At 45.4% G+C, this 19,923-nt stretch overlaps 1 protein-coding gene across 1 annotated transcript in view; it reads right to left on the bottom strand.

The window, feature by feature from the left end:
* The window catches only part of LOC142285883 (uncharacterized), an 85,284-nt gene that overhangs the window by 45,852 nt on the left and 19,509 nt on the right, over positions 1–19,923 (bottom strand). Inside the window, exons 2-3 of the mRNA XM_075333305.1 lie at positions 7,992–8,971; position 7,694 (exon numbers count right to left, since the gene is read on the bottom strand). Of these exons, the coding sequence (XP_075189420.1) occupies position 7,694; positions 7,992–8,971 (981 nt within the window). The remainder of the gene's footprint in view (positions 1–7,693; positions 7,695–7,991; positions 8,972–19,923) is intronic.

Here is a 19,923-nt window from a genome sequence, read left to right as displayed (position 1 = left end):
CACAGGGTACTTCCGTTTAAGGGAAGAGCTAAGATTCAACCTTTTGTCCATCTTTTTCCACTGGTCAGTAATGAGACCTTGAACCTTCTGGGGAATGGGAAACCCCTTACGCTTCCTGGAATCCAAGCCCCCAAACATGACATCCTGGGTAGATTCGGGCCCCCTGGAGTCCACTATGCCCATGGTCGAACGTACAGCCTTCACCAAAGGTCCCACGTCTGCTGTAGGGAAACAAGGACGACCACCCTCATCGGAAGAGGAGCCAGAATCGGAGGGGGAAGATCCCGAGGATCCCGACGACCGAGAGCCCCGGGCCGAACCCGCCGAGGTATCGGGAGTAGACTGCTTATGATGACGGGACTTCTTGCGCCTCCTGCCCCCCTTAAGGGATTTAAGGGACTCCTGTACTTCCGCCCTGATAATGGAGCGCAATTCAGATGAGAACCCCGGCCCCTCTTTGAGCAGGGTCTGTTGGATACAGTCTGCACACAGGGCCTTGGTGTAATCCGAAGACAGGGAGGATTGGCATATGGCACATTCCTTGTGACGCTGCTTGGAGGCACTCTTTTTCGGTACCTAACAAGAGAGGGGACACGGAAACGGGGACTTAGAAACATGAAGACCACGAAGTCCACTCACCCCCACGACTCCAGGCAATACCGGATCAGGAGGCGGATTCCCCTTGGACCTCCTGGGACCCACCGACCGAACGCTGCCCGGGCTCGACACAGCCTTCCGGGAACGATCCGCAGAGCCGCGGTCCGAGCCACGCTGGGGCGACTCCTTGCGCTGCTCCTTGCTGCGGGGGGAATCTCCTGCCATAATGGAGGAGAAAAAACTCACCAGTCCCAAGCGCCGGCCAGATATATCTCGTTAGATGGGCGCCGCCATCTTGGATCCGAGTGCGCATGCGCACACCAGTCACTTCCTGGTCGCAGGGCGCACGGCATCCTGGAATCGCGTCACTTCCGGTCGGAGCGTCCAGCTTCACCCCGGCGTGCAGCACAGCAGGGACAAGCCTTCCGGCGGCCGCCGTGAGTGCGCACATCCCCGGAGCGACGCCGGGCCGAGCTCCCGCTCCAGGCCCGCGCCTCACCACCGCAGAGGTCTGAGACCGAGGGGGGGTGCATCCAGGCCCGAGCACCGGCTTCAGGTAAGTACCAGGCTTCCACACCGGGCCGGACCTGGGACATCAATGGGTTGTCCATACCAGGACAGGAAACCAAACTGATGTGGAGGAGAGGTACCGCCTTTTTATCAGTGGGTTTCCTGTCCTGATGTGGGCGGAACCTATCTCTCATGTGGTGCTGTCATGGGCGGCAGGGAAAAATCTGTTTGGCGGGCTGGAAGAAAATTCTATCCTGTAGCCGTGGGAGATGATATCCCGCACCCACTGATCGGAGACGTGTTGAAACCACACGTCGCCAAAGTGGGAGAGCCTGCCACCGACCAAGGACGTTGCTGGCGCAGCCAGATAGTCAAGAGGAGGCTGCCTTAGTGGCAGCGGCTCCTCCGTTCTTCTGAGGACGCGGCTTCGTGCGCCAGCTGGGTTTTCGATCCTTGGCTGAGTTAGTGGACGAGGCTGAGGACTTAGAGGAGGACCAGTTAGAGGAACGAAAGGAACGAAACCTCGACTGGTTCCTGCCCTGGACAGGTTTCCTGGTCTTAGTTTGTGGCAAGGAAGTACTCTTCCCACCAGTAGCTTCCTTAATAATTTCATCCAGTTGTTCACCGAACAGCCGGGACCCAGCAAAGAGAGAATTAGCGGAAGACACCGCCGTGCGGTGAGAAGCCTCCAGAATGGCAGACATGGCGTAGGATGAAAAAGCCGAAGCCTGGGAAGTTAAGGCAACCATCTCGGGTATAGAGTCCCTGGCGAGGGAATGTATATCCGCCAGAGAGGCAGAGACTGCCTTAAGAGCCCACACTGCTGCAAAAGACGGGGAGAACGAGGCTCCTGCCGCTTCATATACAGATTTGGCCAGAAGGTCAACCTGGCGGTCAGTGGGATCCTTAAGAGAGGTGTCATCGGCCACAGATACGACTGTCCGGGCTGAGATTCTAGACACCGGAGGGTCTACCTTTGGAGAGTGAGCCCACTCCTTAACCACTTCTGGTGGAAAGGGAAAACGGTCATCAGAACTACGCTTTGGAAAGCGTTTGTCAGGACAGGCCCTGGGCTTGGTAACAGTTGAGTGTAGTACTTTGTATGTCCTCCGGAGGCAGAAGCTATACACCCATGGTCTGGGTCTCCCATAAGGAACGATGAAGAAAATATCTGATAGAAATTGTAGGAATTGTACACATTTCTTTACAAACACTCCACATTTTAGGAATTCATTTAGAATTCATCCGGCTACTCTTGTCTGCTGTTATGTCATCAATAAACACAAGTGACCCAGTACCATTGAAAGCCATGCATGCCCATGCCATCACGTTGCCTCCACCATGTTTTACAGAGGATGTGGTGTGCCTTGGATCATGTGCCGTTCCCTTTCTTCTCCAAACTTTTTTCTTCCCATCATTCAGGTACAGGTTGATCTTTGTCTCATCTGTCCATAGAATACTTTTCCATAACTGAGCTGGCTTCATGAGGTGTTTTTCAGCAAATTTAAACTCTGGCCTGTCTATTTTTGGAATTGATGAATGGTTTGCATCTAGATGTGAACCCTTTGTATTTACTTTCATGGAGTCTTCTCTTTACTGTTGACTTAGAGACAGATACACCTACTTCACTTAGAGTGTTCTGGACTTCAGTTGATGTTGTGAACGGGTTCTTCTTCACCAAAGAAAGTATGCGGCGATCATCCACCACTGTTGTCATCCGTGGACGCCCAGGCCTTTTTGAGTTCCCAAGCTCACCAGTCAATTCCTTTTTTCGCAGAATGTACCCGACTGTTGATTTTGCTACTCCAAGCATGTCTGCTATCTCTCTGATGGATTTTTTCTTTTTTTCAGCCTCAGGATGTTCTGCTTCACCTCAATTGAGAGTTCCTTAGACCTAATGTTGTCTGGTCACAGCAACAGCTTCCAAATACAAAACCACACACCTGTAATCAACCCCAGACCTTTTAACTACTTCATTGATTACAGGTTAACGAGGGAGACGCCTCCAGAGTTAATTGCAGCCCTTAGAGTCCCTTGTCCAATTACTTTTGGTCCCTTGAAAAAGAGGAGGCTATGCATTACAGAGCTATGATTCCTAAACCCTTTCTCCAATTTGGATGTGAAAACTCTCATATTGCAGCTGGGAGTGTGCACTTTCAGCCCATATTATATATATATATATAATTGTATTTCTGAACATGTTTTTGTAAACAGCTAAAATAAAACTTGTGTCACTGTCCAAATATTTCTGGACCTAACTGTATATAGGACGTCTGATGCTTAGGGAGATATCCCAAGCTGCATATGACTTGTGAACACTGTTTTTGCTCAATAACGTTGGTAAAGAAAGGTAGAACACGGGTGGTTTTTGTAAAGGATTCATATAGCACCTTTTCCGGCATATAGTTATTCAAAAAAGTTAAAGAATATAGAGATATACCTTTACGTGTTGTCCCTCATCCTCCTGCAGTAGGAAAGAATTGGAGCTTTAGGGTACGTTCGCACACTGCGTTTTTTTGACGCTGCGTTTGTTTGCCACAAAAAAAAGCCCCCGCGACAAAAAAGTCAAAAAACACATGCGTTTTTACCAAGTTTTGGTGCGTTTATGGCTGCGTTTTTCTTCACTGCGTTTTTTTTTTTTTTCAGGGAACAATGCCAATAAAAGATTGGTGAAGAATAAAAACAACAAAAAAAAAGGCTGTCATTTCCTTCTTCAATATATTCCTCATTCTCCACTGGTGTATGCAGGAGAACAGACAGCTGCAGAACTACAAGGCTCAGCATCCTCCATCCCGGACTGTATACAGTTTTTTTGCCCAAAAAAAAAAAAAAAAAGAAGACGCGGGCTTCGCCAAATTTGTGTGTCCAGCCAGGTACAAGTAGGCAGCTGGGGATTGGAAACTGCAGCGCAGGGTGCCCATTTTTTCTGGGACCCCTGCTGCGAATTGCAGTCCGCAGCCGCCCCAAAAAATGGCGCTTTCATAGAAGCGCCATCTTCTGGCGCTGTATCCAACTCTTCCTGCCCTGGTGACTGGTGGCTCGCTGGGTAATAATGGGGTTAGGGCTAGCTGTGTGTTATCAGCTGGCCCTAAGCCCAAAATTCATGGTGTCCCGCCAATATTCGACATGGCCACCATGAATTTCTAGTAAAGATAAAAAAAAAAAAACAACACACAGAAAAATAATTTTAATTAGAAATAAAACACAACATAATTAGTGACTCCATCTTTATTGAAATAAAGAACCCCCCCTCCCACCCTCTGCAGTAATCCTGGGTCAAGGGTCTCACGCAGTCCAATCCAGATCCAATATCATCTGATCGGTTTGCTGGAAGGCAAAGCGATCAAATGATGTGTCAGGTTCAAGGACATGAATCACATCATACATCAGCTGATTGTATAAACGGCTTTCATACAATCAGCTGTTGCATCAGTGGGATAAAGGAGAAAAAACCCAAAAAAACTACACACATCTGTGCAGACTCCCGTCCGATCGCTGCAGGACCCGGCGGTAATCAGCTTATGAAGTCTCCCTACAGCATCAGCTGATAGTTTAAGCCGGCTGGGCGGTAAAAAGCCGGCCTCATCGCTGGACTAAACGGTCAGCTGATTCCGTCAGGTGACCGCATCAGATGATCAGCAACAGGTCCTGCAGCTATTGGACGTGTCCCGGGAGACTGCACACAGCCGGAGCAGGGGTGGCGGTACCGGGAAGAGGAGCTGGGAGCGGACATGTCCCGGGAGTCTGAAGACAAGTGAGTATGACATTTTTTTTTCTACTGTTCACTTTTGATTTCGCAGCTGCTTCAACCTCCCGTCTGGACATGGCACCGCACAGGAGCGGACATGTCGCAGGACAGGAGGTGGAAACAGCGGTGGCAGTACCGGGAGGATTCACGCTTCTATGTCCAAGACCAAAGAGCTATCTAAGCACACCAGAGGAAAAAAAATTATACACCTTCACAAGGCTGGGATAGGATATAGGACAATAGGCAAACAGCTTGGTGAAAAGGCAGCAACTGTTGTCGCAGTTATTGGAAAATGGAAGAAACAGAAGATGACTGTCAATCTTACTTTGTCTGGGGCTCCATGTAAGGAGGGGATAAGTATAATTCTGAGAAAGGTCAAGAATCAGCCCAGAATTACACGGGAGGACCTGTCAATGACCTGAACAGAGATGGGACCACATTCTCAAATATTGCCGTGACACACTATGCTGTCATGAATTAAAATTCTGCAGGGCACGCAAGGTCCCCCTGCTTATGCCAGCACGTCCAGGCTCATTTGAATCTTGCCAGTAACCATCTGGATGATCCAGAGAAGGTCATGTGGTCAGGAGACCAAAATAGAACTTTTTGGTATTAGAGCATTGAAGATGGGTTGTGGCTGGATTTTCCAGCATGACAATGACCCGAAACACACAGACAGGGCAACTAAGGAGCGGCTTCATATAAAGCATTTCCAAAGAGAAAATCTTTGGAAGGAACTGAGACTCAGTGACAGCCCAGAAACCTGAAATATCTGGAGAAGATCTGTATGGAGGAGTGAACCAAAATCCCTGCTGCAGTGTCTGCAAACTGGGTCAAGAACTGTAAGAAACGTCTAACCTCTGTAACTGCAAACAAAGGTTTCTTTACCAAATGCAAAGTTCTGTATTGCCATTGTATCAAATACTTATTTCACGTAATAAAATGTAAATTCATTATTTAAAAATCATGCAATGTAATTTTCTGTTTTTATGTTTATTCTGTCACAGTTGACGTTACCTACAATAAAAATTACAGCCATCGCCATTCTTTGCAGGTGGGAAAATTTGCAAAATCGGCAGAGGATCAAATTCGAATATTGTAAGAATAAGCTTCTTACCTTTTGATACAGCTGGAGTTGCCTTTCTGAGGAAGACAAGGTGGTTGGATCAGAGATTCTCAGGAATAGTGGGTCGCTGTTCAGGCACCAGGTTTTGTTGTCGCCATTCAGCATGGGACATATAAGAGTGTGTGTTCCTAATTAAATTAAATTATAGAGATCATGCATGTAAAGGAGACGTCGCTTTGAGACAAAGTATCAGACGTAGCCCTCTCTTTGCCTCCAACAAGAAAAAGTATTATATAATCATCACTCATTTATATAAGACTATACAAACGTTTTAGTTTCACATTCCTAAACTTCACTTTTAACAAAGAAACTGAAACTATACATGTCCTTATCTAATGCGAAGTTCACATTTCCGTTGTTTTGCATCAGTCACATGCGTTGCTTGACGCATGTGACTGATGCGTTGTACAACGGATGACAAAGAAAAGAATTTCATTGTCGGACTCCGTTGTGTGCTGGGGGCGGAGTTCGGGGGGCGGAGCTGAGGATGTCAGTGCCGTGGTCTGCATGGCTGGGGACAGGTGAGTGTGTGTGTGTACACAAGCGGAGTGCGGGAGGGGGCGGAGCCGAGTGGTGAAGTGTCGGCCTCCTTGCACACTGTACCCAGGGTAAATATCGGGTAACTAAAAGCAAAGCACTTTTTGCTTGGTTACCCGATATTTATCTTGGTTGCCAGCATACACCGCTTAGCGCTGGCTCCCTGCACCCGTAACCACTGTAAATATCGGGTAACTAACCAAAGCGCATTGCTTGGTTACCCGATGTTTATCCTGGTTACGGGGGCAGGGAGCCAGAGAGCGCATGCGTAGCAAAATCCTACAGATCGCGCTGCTCAAAAAACGTTACAGGCTGCGTTGCTCCCGCCCGGCGGTCAGTTAAAAAAAGACTGACCGCGACGCAGCGGATGCAACGCAGCATCATCAGTCGCAATCCGTCACTAATAAAAGTCTATGGGGAAAAACAGGATTCCTGCAAAATATTTTGCAGGATACCGTAATTCCTCAAGGCTATGGATTGTGACTGATGCAAAACAGCGGAAATGTGAACTTAGCCTAAAGTAAACAGAGGTCTGTGCTGCATTACACCAGGGGAGAGACAGTACAGGCTCTTAGGGGTACTTCTCACATAGCGAGATCGCTGCTGAGTCACAGATTTTGTGACCCACCTGTGACCTCATCAGCGATCTCGTTATGTGTGACACTAAGCAGCGACCTGGCCCCTGCTGTGAAATCGCTGATCGTTACACACAGCTCTGGTTAATTTTTTGGTCGTTGCTCTCCTACTGTGGAGCACACATCGCTGTGTTTGACAGCGAGAGAGCAACGATCTGAATGTGCAGGGAACAAGGAGCCGGCTTCTGTGGACGCTGGTAACCAAGATACACATCGGGTAACCAAGCAAAGGCTTTGCTTGGTTACCCGATATTTACCTTGGTTACCAGCATCCGCAGCTTCTAGAAGCCGGCTCCCTGCACACGTAGCCAAGGTACACATCGGGTAACTATAAGCAAAGCGCTTTGCTTAGTAACCGGATGTGTGCTATGGTTACCAAGCACAGCGTCGTTACACGGGTCGCTGGTGGCTGATCTCCGATTGCTGTGGAGATCTGCCTGATTGACAGCTCACCAGCGATCATGTAGCGACGCTCCAGCGATCCCTGCCAGGTCAGATTGCTGGTGGGATCGCAGGAGCGTCGCTTAAGTGTGACGGTACCCTTACACAAAGACAAAATGGAGTGTAGATTTAACAAGATTTTGCTCTCATTCAACCAATACACAAATGGATGAATAAAGAGTACAACTTAACTATTTTTTAAAAAAAATTTTTTATAGCTTTCTCCCCCATCAAAAATAGAAAAAAAAAAGTGCTTAAAAATGAATGTTTGCAAATGATTTATCATAAAGTACACAACCGTAATGACCCAGGAAATAAAATGAACTCTATTAACAGACAGTAAAAATCTATTAATATTTACTAACACGGACATTCCATTCACCTACTATGGCTTCACTCCTGTGTGAATTCTCTCATGTGTAATAAGATGGGATTTCTGAGCAAAACATTTCCCACATTCTGAACATGAATATGGCTTCACTCCTGTGTGAATTCTCTGATGTATAATAAGATATGATTTCTGAGCAAAACATTTCCCACATTCTAAACATGAATATGACTTCTCTCCTGTGTGACTTCTCTCATGTCTATTAAGACTTGATTTTTTAGCAAAACATTTTCCACATTCTGCACATGAATATGGCTTCTCTCCTGTGTGAATTCTCCCATGTTTAACAAGATCTGATTTCTGAGCAAAACATTTCCCACATTCTGAACATGAATATGGCTTCTCTCCTGTGTGAATTCTTTCATGTTTTATGAGATCCGATTTGGCAGCAAAACAGGTCTCACATTCTGTGCATGAATAAAGTTTCACTCCTGTGTGAATTCTCTCATGTGTAATAAGATTTGATTTATGAACAAAACATTTCTCACATTCTGAACATGAATATGGCTTAATTCCTGTGTGAATTCTCTCATGTATAATAAGATTTGATTTGTGAGCAAAACATTTCCTACATTCTGAACATGAATATGGCTTCACTCCTGTGTGATTTCTCTCATGTGTAATAAGACTTGATTTCTGAGGAAAGCATTTCCCACATTCTGAACATGAATATGGCTTTTCTCCTTTGTGTATTCTCTCATGTGTAATGAGATTTGATTTGTTAGCAAAACATTTCTCACATTCTAAACATGAATATGGCTTCCCTCCTGTGTGAATTCTCTCATGTATAATAAGATGTGATTTCTGAGCAAAACATTTTTCACATTCTGAACATGAATATGGCTTCTCTCCTTTGTGAATTCGCTCATGTGTAATGAGATTTGATTTCTGAGCAAAACATTTCCCACATTCTGAACATGAATATGGCTTCTCTCCTTTGTGACTTTCACTTCCCTTAGCATTCTGTGTTGAACTCCTGGTACCGTCATCTGCCATAAATAAAATTGAAGTTATTAGTTTTTAATAATATAACCTCAAACATACACATAGAAACACATAAATCCATACAAATTCCAAAGTGTGTAGCAAAGTTGTACTTTAAAAGGCCTATGATAAAAAATCCAGCGCAAAAAGGAAGGCATTCTTCAATGAAAATTTCCATGTGCACAAAAATTGTATAAGGTGGGTACAGACAGCCCCTAGACAGGGGAGAAAAATAGACTAGCGACGCATTTTGACCTTATTACATGGTCTTAGTCATGTAACTGAATAATATAAATGCAAAGTTTAAAAAGACCATTGTGACGACATGGACTGTCAGTGCCTAGCATGGGTTAAGTTTCTTAAAATTCAGCCAGACATGATGATAGTTTGTTTATAAACGGAGGATAAGCTCCTCATTGTGTCTACAAGACTCTTAGGAGTCTAGTGTTAAAGTTCTTGTTGTTTCATGTAATTGCATTGGTCAGTGAAGGTCAGATACCCAGACAAATCAAGTCTGCGAACCTCCCATTAAATTACGTGTATTGCTAGATGCAATGTAACTTAGCTGTCTCTCCCTCGTCTCTGCCAGAGACCATTACTACTAGGGATATTTTATATACAGCTTGAAATCTAGCCAATAAGAGCCCAGTCTTATCCACCAATCGTGAAGTCCCCAATGGTCTGAATGGAGAGCTCAGGGGTATAAGATGGAGGACTGTCCATTGCCCGGGCAGACTCTTGCTACATGATACCAATCTAGGATCTTCGGATCCGATTGGCAAGCCATAACCGAACCTGGATTATTATACTACATGGACTTCAGCATCGAATGCTAGGATGCGGCTGAGATACCAAGGACTACCTAAGGAAGGAATCCAGCTTGGGACAATCCAGTCACCTGCCTACAGGCTTTGCGGTTCTCAGCCAACTTCCTAAATCCGGCAATATTCCATTTGGTAGTGCCCGTCGAAAGCGGGGTGCTGCTGGTTTGGAGTAAGTAGCCCTGGAAGCACTGAGGCACGAACATTCTAATCCCTGGTGAGCCAGCGGAAGGGCGAGAAACTTGCTGGTTACATTCTGTGGTTTTTCTGGTTATGTGTCATATGCCGTTAATTGTTTGGGGATCCAATAAAGTCTTAACATTGTGATTCCCTCATCCTGTGTTGTCTGAGTAGTGTTCCACCCACGGTTAAGGAGGTCAGGCGTTCAGTTGGGATAAGCCCTGGGCCATGCTGTCTTCCTAAAGGCAGCCGGGCCAGCGGACGAGAGCACCCACTGACCCCCGTGTCTCCACAAGAGAGCACCCACTGACCCCCGTGTGTTGTGAATGTTAGTTATGTTTTGGCTGCTGGGAGGCTCCCTCTGGTGGCCAGGAATGGTTTGGACTTGGACCAAGTGTGTTGTGCAGTGGGTGTTTCCTTTGCTAACTCTCTGCTTATTTAAATCCTGGTCTAATTGCAGGCTGTTGCCAGATGTCAGTTCTTTGTATCTCCAGCCTGCTTAACCCCTTAAGGACGAAGCCAGTTTTGTCCTTAATGCCCAGGCCATTTTTTGCAATTCTGACCAGTGTCCCTTTATGAGGTTATAACTCTGGAACGCTTCAATGGATCCTGGTGATTCTGACATTGTTTTTTCGTGACATTTTGTACTTCATGACAGTTATAAATTTAGAACAATATATTTTGCTTTTATTTGTAAAAAAAAAATCGGAAATTTGATGAAAATTTTTAAAATTTTGCAATTTTCAAACTTTTAATTTTTATGCCCATAAACCAGAGTTATGTCACACAAAATAGTTAATAAATAACATTTCCCACTTGTCTACATTACATCAGCGCAATTTCTGAAACAAAATTTTTTGTGGTTAGGAAGTTAGAAGGGTTCAAAGTTCATCAGCAATTTCACATTTTTTCAACAAAATTCACAAAACCATTTTTTTAGCGACCACATCACATTTGAAGTGACTTTGAGAGGCCTAGGTGACAAAAAATACCCTAAAGTGACACCATTCTAAAAACTGCACCCCTCAAGGTACTCAAAACCACATCCAAGAAGTTTATTAACCCTTCAGGTGCTACACAGGAGCTAAAGCAATGTGGAATGAAAAAAAAGCAAAAAATAAAAATGTTACCTAAAATGTTGCTCTACCCCAAATTTATTCACTTTTAGAAGAAATAACACAACAAAATGGACCCCAAAACGTGTTACCCACTTTCTTATGAACGCGTTAATACCCCACATGTGGTCAGAAACCTGTTTGGACAAATGGGAGGGCTTGGAACGAAAGTAGCAATATTTGAATTTTGGAAAGCAAATTTGGTTGAAATAGATTGCGAGTACCATGATGCATTTAGATGTCCGCTAAGGTACCTAAACAGCAGAAACCCCTCACAAGTGATACCATTTTGGAAAACTAGACCCCTTAAGGCTCCTATCTAGGGGTATAGTGAGCATTTTGGACCCACAGGTACTTCGCAGATTTTGATAACGTTACATTGTCATATTGAAAATTTTCATTTTTTTCACAAAAATGTTGATTTAGCATCAAATTTCTCACTTTTTCAAGAGGCAACAACAAAACATGGATCCCACAGGTTGTTATCCAATGTCTTATGAGCACAGGGATACCCCACATGTGGCCAAAAACCTCTGTTTGGATAAATGGGAGAGCTTGGAATGGAAGGAGCACCATTTGAATTTTGGAAAAGTTGAAATAAATTGCGCACACCATGTCACATTAGCAGGGCCCCTTGGGTGCCTATACATGAGAAACCCCCCACAAGTGACCCCAATTTGGAAATTGGACCCCTCAAGGATTTTATTCAGGAGTATAGTAAGCATTTTGATTCCACAAGTACTTCACAAAAATGTTGCTGTAGCAACAAATTTCTCACTGTTAGGCTATGTGGCCATGATCCAGCGACACGTCGTCCAGTACACAGTGCCAGGCTTCCTGCAGAGATGTGAGTGTTTTCCATGGGAGAACGCAGCTGCTCATGCCCACGATTTGGGTTCAGGCTGCTGTGGACTTTAGTTCTACTGTACCTGCAGAGAACACTCTCGTCTCCGCAGCATAAATTGACATGCTGAGGCTCGGGAAGCTGCACCACAGGTCAATGTATGCTGCGGAGAAAAGAAGCACATTGGGCATGGGATTTCTAAAAATCCTTCCACTGTGCTTCTACTGCACAATGCAGCGTTATGGACGCAGGAAAAACACTCTGCACCCAAAACGCTGCAAACCCTGATTGTGGGCACACAGCCTAAAATGCTACAATGGATGAATGGATAGATGACAAACATTTATAACATCCCACCCCCCTGCATATTCTAAGCTGGCGCCCTTCAGTGACTTTCATGTGGCACTAAAGGGTGCCTAGCCTTGTATTTAGCCCAAAAAGAAAAAAAAAATTAAAATAAATGACGTGGGGTCCCCCCTATTTTTGATAGCCAGCTAGGGTAAAGCAGACAGCTGTAGCCTGCAAACCACAGCTGACAGCTTCACCTTGGCTGGTGATCAATTTGGAGGGCTCCCCAAGCTGTTTTTGTTTTAAATTTTTTATAATAATTAGAAAACAAACAAACGTGGGGTCCCCCCAAATTAGAGCACCAGCCAAGGTGAAGCTGACAGCTGGGGTCTGGTATTCTCAGGGTGGGAAGAGCCATGGTTATTGGACTCTTCCCAGCCTAAAAATAGCAGGCCGCAGCCGCCCCAGAAGTGGCGCATCCATTAGATGCGCCAATCCTGGCGCTTCGCCCCAGCTCATCCCGCGCCCTGGTGCGGTGGCAGACGGGGTAATAAATGGGGTTGATACCAGATGTGTAATGTCACCTGGCATCAAGCCCAGCAATTAGTGATGTCACGGCGTCTATTTGATACCAGACATAACTAATTGACAGTAGTACAAAAAAAAATTGACAACAAAAAAAATTTTATTTGAAAAAACACTCCCCAACCATCCCTCTTTGACCAATTTATTGAAAAGAAAAAAAAAAAAATCTCCTGTAAGCCATTTTGGAAGTCCCACGATCTTCTAGAATATGGGGGGCACGTTCAGGGAACGTCTCCCCCATTTTCTAGGAGTGCAGACCTTCCATTTGAGGAGAGTGCGTGCAAAGAATCTGCACCCACCCTCCCCGGGTCACAGCTGCAGACTCTGTGCAGCAGCAGCAGTGTCTGAGTCAGACACAGGAAGCTGTCAGCCGCGCTCTGCACATGTGACCGGCACTGCTGTGAAGGAGCCGGAGGAGGGGGCCGCGGGGGATCAGCGCTCCCACAGGTACGGGGGACACCGGGGAACACCGGGGTGGGAGTAGGGGGTGACCTGGCGAGCAGTATTCTGTCGCATGTGTGATGGCACATGCAACAGAAGTCAAAGGAAATTGGGAAATGCGGGCGGTGCGCTGCTGTGCGCGCCGCCATTTTGGATTTTCGGGGGGGTAGGGGGGGGTTGGGGGTCGGCACTTCGGCGACCCCGGGGGAGCAGATTTATCTCCCAGCTGACATGTTTGATCATGCCAGATGGGAGATAAATCATTGTTTACCGGCGCTGTGATTTACTATTACATGATCATCGGTATACGGTGTATACCGGTGATCATGTGAGCGGGGACCGGAAAAACCGGCCCGAATCATGATCTCCAGGGTCTCAGCTACCCCCGGTTGCTGAAACCCCGGAGATTTTCTGACGCTGGGGGGCGCTATTTACCTTTTTCTGACCGCCGTTTATAGACGGCGGATCAGAATAAGGACCTGATTCTGCCGCCGTTTATCTCCGTAAGGCGGTCGTAATGGGGTTAATCCTGCTCTACACCACATCTTCCCCAGATAAGTGCTTGCTCTTTATTTATTGTCTGGTTCTTTTGTTTATCTGGGTTTGTCATTTGCTGTGGTTGGTTTCAGTTTATTTGCTTGCAGGGATTTTCCCCCTCAGTGCATTGTTGAGGAACTCCCTGCAGTTCTGTGTGGAGCATAGCTCCTTTGGGTCCATGTGTTGGTGGCTTGTTGACTTTGTTATGATTCTTGTTTTCTGTTCATTGGTATGACAAGGGCACCTGGTATAGGACGGAGTTCAGATCGTGCGATCTGAGGGCCTTTTTGTACTATCAGGAAGTTGGTATTTTGCAGGGTTTTTCTCTGGCCACCATCAGTCCCTTTCCTGTCCTTTCCTATTTTAGTCAGCGGGGGCCTCACCTTTTGCTAATCCTGTCATCTACCTGTGTATTGTGTTTTTCCTATATCACCGCAGTCTTTGAATGTGGGGGGCTAGGCATCAAGTTGTGGTGCTTACGGACCACAAGAATCTCATCTATCTGGAATCGGCCAAGAGGTTGAATCCTCGGCAGGCCAGGTGGGCTTTGTTTTTTACCCGGTTTAAATTTTGTGGTCTCTTTTTTGCCGGGCACCAAGAATGTTAAGGCCGATGACCTTTCCAGGAGTTTCTGCGCTGACTCTTTGGAGGTTGTCGAACCGTCTACTATCCTGAATGATGGTGTAGTTTTCTCGGCTATTTCGCCTGATCTGCGGTTGGCACTGGCGGAATTTCAGGGGGATAAACCTGAGAGATGTCCTACAGGGAAACTGTTTATCCCAGACCAATGGAGAGACCGAGTTGTCTCTGAGGTTCATTGCTCTGTTTTGGCGGGTCATCCTGGCATTTTTGGTACTCTGGATCTTGTGAGACGCTCTTTTTGGTGGCCTTCCCTGTCCCGAGATGTCCGTCGTTTTGTGCAGTCGTGTGGAGTTTGTTCTAGGTTCAAGCCCTGTTGTTCACGTTCTAGTGGGCTATTATTGCCTTTGCCGGTACCTAAGAAACCTTGGACGCACATCTCTATGGATTTTATTTCAGAGCTTCCCGTCTCTCAGAAAATGACTGTGATTTGGGTGATCTGTGACAGATTCTCCAAGATGGTCCACTTGGTTCCCCTATCTAAGTTGCCGTCTTCATCAGAGTTGGTGCTTTTGTTTTTCCAACACGTTGTTCATTTGCATAGTATTCCCAAAAACATTGTTTCTGACAGAGGGGTGCAGTTTGTATCCAGGTTTTGGAGGATTTTTTGCTCCAAATTGGGTGTTCAGCTGTCTTTCTCCTCGGCATTTCATCCTCAGACCAACGGTCAGACTGAAAGGGCTAACCAGACCCTGGAGACCTATTTACGGTGTTTTGTTTCTGCGGATCAGGATGACTGGGTTTCGTTTTTTCTTTGGCTGAATTTGCCCTTAACAATAGAGCTAGCTCTACCACGTTGGTGTCCCCCTTTTTCTGCAATTTTGGGTATCACCCTAGGTTCCTCTCAGGGCAGCTTGAGGCGTCTGCCTGTCCGGGGGTGGATTTGATGGTCAACAGAATGCAGCAGATTTGGGGGCAAGTAGTGGATAAATTGTTTCAGTCCCAAGAAACTGCCCAAAGGTTTGCCAACCGGCGTCGGACTGTTGGTCCCCGGTTTAAAGTAGGGGACATGGTGTGGGTGTCCTCTAAAAATATTCCTATGAGAGTTCCGTCTCATAAATTTAAGCCCAGATTTATTGGACCTTATAAGATTTCGGAGATTATTAACCCTGTATCTTTCCCTTTGACTCTGCCTGCGTCATTTAAGATTCACAATGTCTTCCATAAGTCCTTGTTGAAGAAACATGTGGAGCCGGCAGTTCCTGTAGCAGCGCCTCCTGACCCTGTTTTGGTACAAGGGGATCTGGAGTATGAGGTTGAAAAAATTCTGGATTCCCGTCGCAGTAGGCGTCAGCTTCAGTACCTTGTAAAATGGAAGGGTTATGGGCAGGAGGATAACTCTTGGGTTGTGGCTTCTGACATTCATGCGGACAGGTTGGTTCGCGCCTTCCATCATGCTCATCCCGAGCGACCCGGTGGCGTGGGTGAGGGTTCAGTGACCCCTCGTCAAGGGGGGGGGGGGGGGGACTGTTGTGAATGTTAGTTATGTTTTGGCTGCTGGGAGGCTCCCTCTGGTGGCCAGGAATGGTTTGGACTTGGACCAGGTGTGTTGTGCAGTGGGTGTTTCCTTTGCTAACTCTCTGCTTATTTAAATCCTGGTCTGATTGCAGTCTGTTGCCAGATGTCAGTTGTTCTTTGTATCTCCAGCCTGCTTAATCCTACTCTACACCACATCTTCCCTAGATAAGTGCTTGCTCTTTATTTATTATCTGGTTCTTTTGTTTATCTGGGTTTGTCATTTGCTGTGGTTGGTTTCAGTTTATTTGCTTGCAGGGATTTTCCCCCTCAGTGGATTGTTGAGGAACTCCCTGCAGTTCTGTGTGGAGTATAGCTCCTTTGGGTCCATGTGTTTGTGGCTTGTTGACTGTTATGATTCTTGTTTTTTGTTCATTGGTATGACAAGGGCACCTGGTATAGGACGGAGTTCAGATCGTGCAATCTGAGGGCCTTTTTGTACTATCAGGAAGTTGGTATTTTGCAGGGTTTTTCTCTGGCCACCATCAGTCCCTTTCCTGTCCTTTCCTATTTTAGTCAGCGGGGGCTTTACCTTTTGCTAATCCTGTCATCTACCTGTGTATTGTGTTTTTCCTATATCACCGCAGTCTTTGAATGTGGGGGGCTAACTATTCTTGTCTATTTTCTGAGGCAGAGATTTATTCATCTTTCCTACCTTTAGGATAGCTAGTTCTCCGGCTGGGTTCGGGGATGGGGGCCAGATTAGTTGCCAATGCTCTTGTCACCTTTTGCCAATGATTTGTGGTGGTCTTCCATGGTTCCGGATCATAACACCCGTGTCTCCTCAACCATTTCATTCACATCATAATCAACACCAACATGTGACATGTCCGCTGGTGCAGGTCCTGTTGTTAACTCTTTCTTGCCTTCATTAAATGCCATGATCTGGTTAATTATAGGAATCTATAAAATCTAGAGACACTGTGTCAGAAGAGCATTATCAGTAAACTGTACAAATACCAACTATACAAACTTATATTACGTATATGTTACACAGATTTATTTTTTCATCATAAAAAAGATAAAAACTTCATAAACCTACTGTCAATATATAAAATTTATAGAAACCGCAATGCCCTCATGAATATTTCCTATATACCATATGTCTTATTAAGTATATGTTAGTAGGACTTTATGACTTTATTTTTGCTATAGGCTTGATTCAATAGAAATAAATACAGATACCAGAGACACTCTTTTGGGAGAAAATCATCCATAGATGATTCAAATCCAAGCTCTATGTGGTTGTACCATGTGTATATTTTAAGGATCTATTATTCCATTATGGGGAAAAACTCCATATACAGTATTCACCGATCTATATAGTACATAAAAATCACAATGCTCTCGTATGATATTTCTTATATGCACAATATCCTATTGGATGGATTCTGATAGAATTATGTAGCATAATTATCCCTATAACTTGGACTAAAAAAAAAAAACCTATCGTCAGGGAGATTCCAGGAAAGTTAGTTTTTCAGAACCCCTAAAAATGTCAGGGTATATCTCCTCAACAGAAACTGGTGATTCTATGGAGGGCGTCTGCTGCCCATAATAATTTGGGAAACAATCAATAAAAAAACAGAGCAGGCGAGCTGGGCGGAAACACCGCTCCAAGTAGAAATCCAGTAAGGGGAAAGAAAGGGACTTAGATCTCAAACCTGTGTGGAACCTCACTGCAAGGATTTTGGAAGACACGCATTTGAACGAATTGGCCAAAGGCATGGGGTTTTTCTCCCTCCACCAGATTTAACCTTTTTTCAACTCTAATGGATATTAATAAATTCACCAGAAATATCACTTTAAAGTGCCATTTTTTACATGATCAGGAAAAAGATGTGAGTTTCTACTCCAATAGGATGTGATAACATTTGTGATGTTCCTACTTTCAAAGAATTGCATGGTATTCATACACGTAACAATTTCTCCTGCGATCGCACCCGCCCCCATCGTTTGTGCGGCTCGTGCAATTTGTTGCCCGTGTCGCACAAACTCGTAAACCCCCGTCACACGTACTTACCTTCCAAATGACCTCGCTGTGGGCGGCGAACATCCACTTCCTGAAGGGGGAGGGACGTTCGGCGTCACAGCGACGTCACACAGCGGCCGGCCAATAGAGGCGGAGGGGCGGAGATGAGTGGGACGTAACATCCCGCCCACCTCCTTCCTTCCGCATTGCCGGCAGGATGCAGGTAAGCTGTGTTAGTCGTTCCCGGGGTGTCACACGGAGTGATGTGTGCTGCCTCGGGAACAATGAACAACCGGACGTTCGATTTTTTTGGAAATGAGCGACGTGTCAACGATGAACGAGAAGGTGAGCATTTCTGCTCGTTCACCGTTGCACGTAGCTGTCACATGCTACGATATCACTAACGATGCCTGATGTGCGTCACTTACGACGTGACCCCGCCGACATCTCAGATATAGCGTAACGTGTAAAGCCCACTTTAGACAATGTGAGTCGGAAGGTAGATCCTACAATGCCAATCTAAATGATGGTTTTAAAACATCCAACGTAGATTTTTATCCACTACAATCCCGACCATACATCCTGGATAAGTTCCAGAATGTGGTGGAGGGGGAACTGGTGGGTTTAAAATCACGGAATAAAAATAAACTTGAAAAATGTAACTATGGTTGAATACAATGCCTTAAATGAATTGAGGAAAAACAAAAGCAGACATGAGAGGAGCCATTATAATTTTGGATACTGAACTATACCTCAAATGGTGCTCACTCTCCCCAGTCTCACAAGCTCGTTGACTTGGAGTAACCCTTGACTCTACTCTATCCTTCAAGCCACACATCCAAGCCCTCTTCACCTCATGTCGACTACAACTCAAAAATATCTCCCGGATCCGTGCCTTCCTTAATCAAGAATCCGGAAAAAATATTAATACATGCCCTCATCATCTCCCGCCTCGACTACTGCAACCTCCTGCTATCTGGCCTCCCTTCCAATACTCTTGCACCCCTCCAATCTATCCTAAACTCAGCGGCCCGCTTGATCCACCTCTCCCCTCGCTATTCCCCAGCCTCACCACTCTGACAACCCCTTCACTGGCTTACCATTGCCCAAAGACTCCAGTTCAGAACATTAACCATGACATACAAAGCCATCCACAACCTGTCTCCTCCTTACATATGTGACCTAGTCTCCCGGTACCTGCACGCAACCTCAGATCCTCACAAGATCTCCTTCTCTACTCCTCTCTCATCTCCTCTTCCCACAATCGCATACAAGATTTCTCCTGTGCCTCCCCCATACTCAGGAACGCTCTACCCCAGCATAGCAGACTCTCTCCTACAGTGGAAAGCTTAAAGAGGAACCTGAAGACCCACCTCATCCGACAAGCCTACAACCTACAATAACCCTCAGTCCAGTACACCACTGCGCAACCAGCTCTGTCCTCACCTATTGTACCCTCACACATTCCCTGTAGACTGTGAGCCCTCGCGGGCAGGGTCCTCTCTCCTCCTGTACCAGTGTTTTGTACTGTTGATGATTGTTGTACTAGTTTTTATGTATACCCTTTTTACTTGTAAAGCGACATGGAATTAATGGCGCTATAATAATATATAATAATAATAATAATAATAATAATAATAAAAATGCAATTTGGAACAACTTGATGATTCAACAATATTTTGGAGGGGGACCCCACTTTGAAATTTCAAAGAAATCTCTTTCAATTATTGAGGGATGGTCTAAGTATGGGGTGATTACACAAAAAAGTTTTGATTTTCTGTACATAGAAAATCTAATTGTCCCCATCTTTCATTCCCTACCAAAAGATCCATAAGGAAGGGGGGGTTCCCCCTAAATTTAGGCCCATAGTGGGCAGTATTGGGTCTTTGAATGAAAGGATTGGATCACTGTGAAAAACTGGATTAGAGGAGGTGAAAAAAACTAGAAAGAAATTCTCTAATTCTAGATAAAAATCAAACAAACTAAATGGTAATGATTTGGGAGGAATTAATGTTATAAC

Source organism: Anomaloglossus baeobatrachus, unplaced genomic scaffold (assembly GCF_048569485.1).
Source record: "Anomaloglossus baeobatrachus isolate aAnoBae1 unplaced genomic scaffold, aAnoBae1.hap1 Scaffold_627, whole genome shotgun sequence".
In the NCBI taxonomy this organism is placed as follows: Eukaryota; Metazoa; Chordata; class Amphibia; order Anura; family Aromobatidae; genus Anomaloglossus; species Anomaloglossus baeobatrachus.
This window is presented reverse-complemented; position numbering and strand designations above follow the sequence as displayed.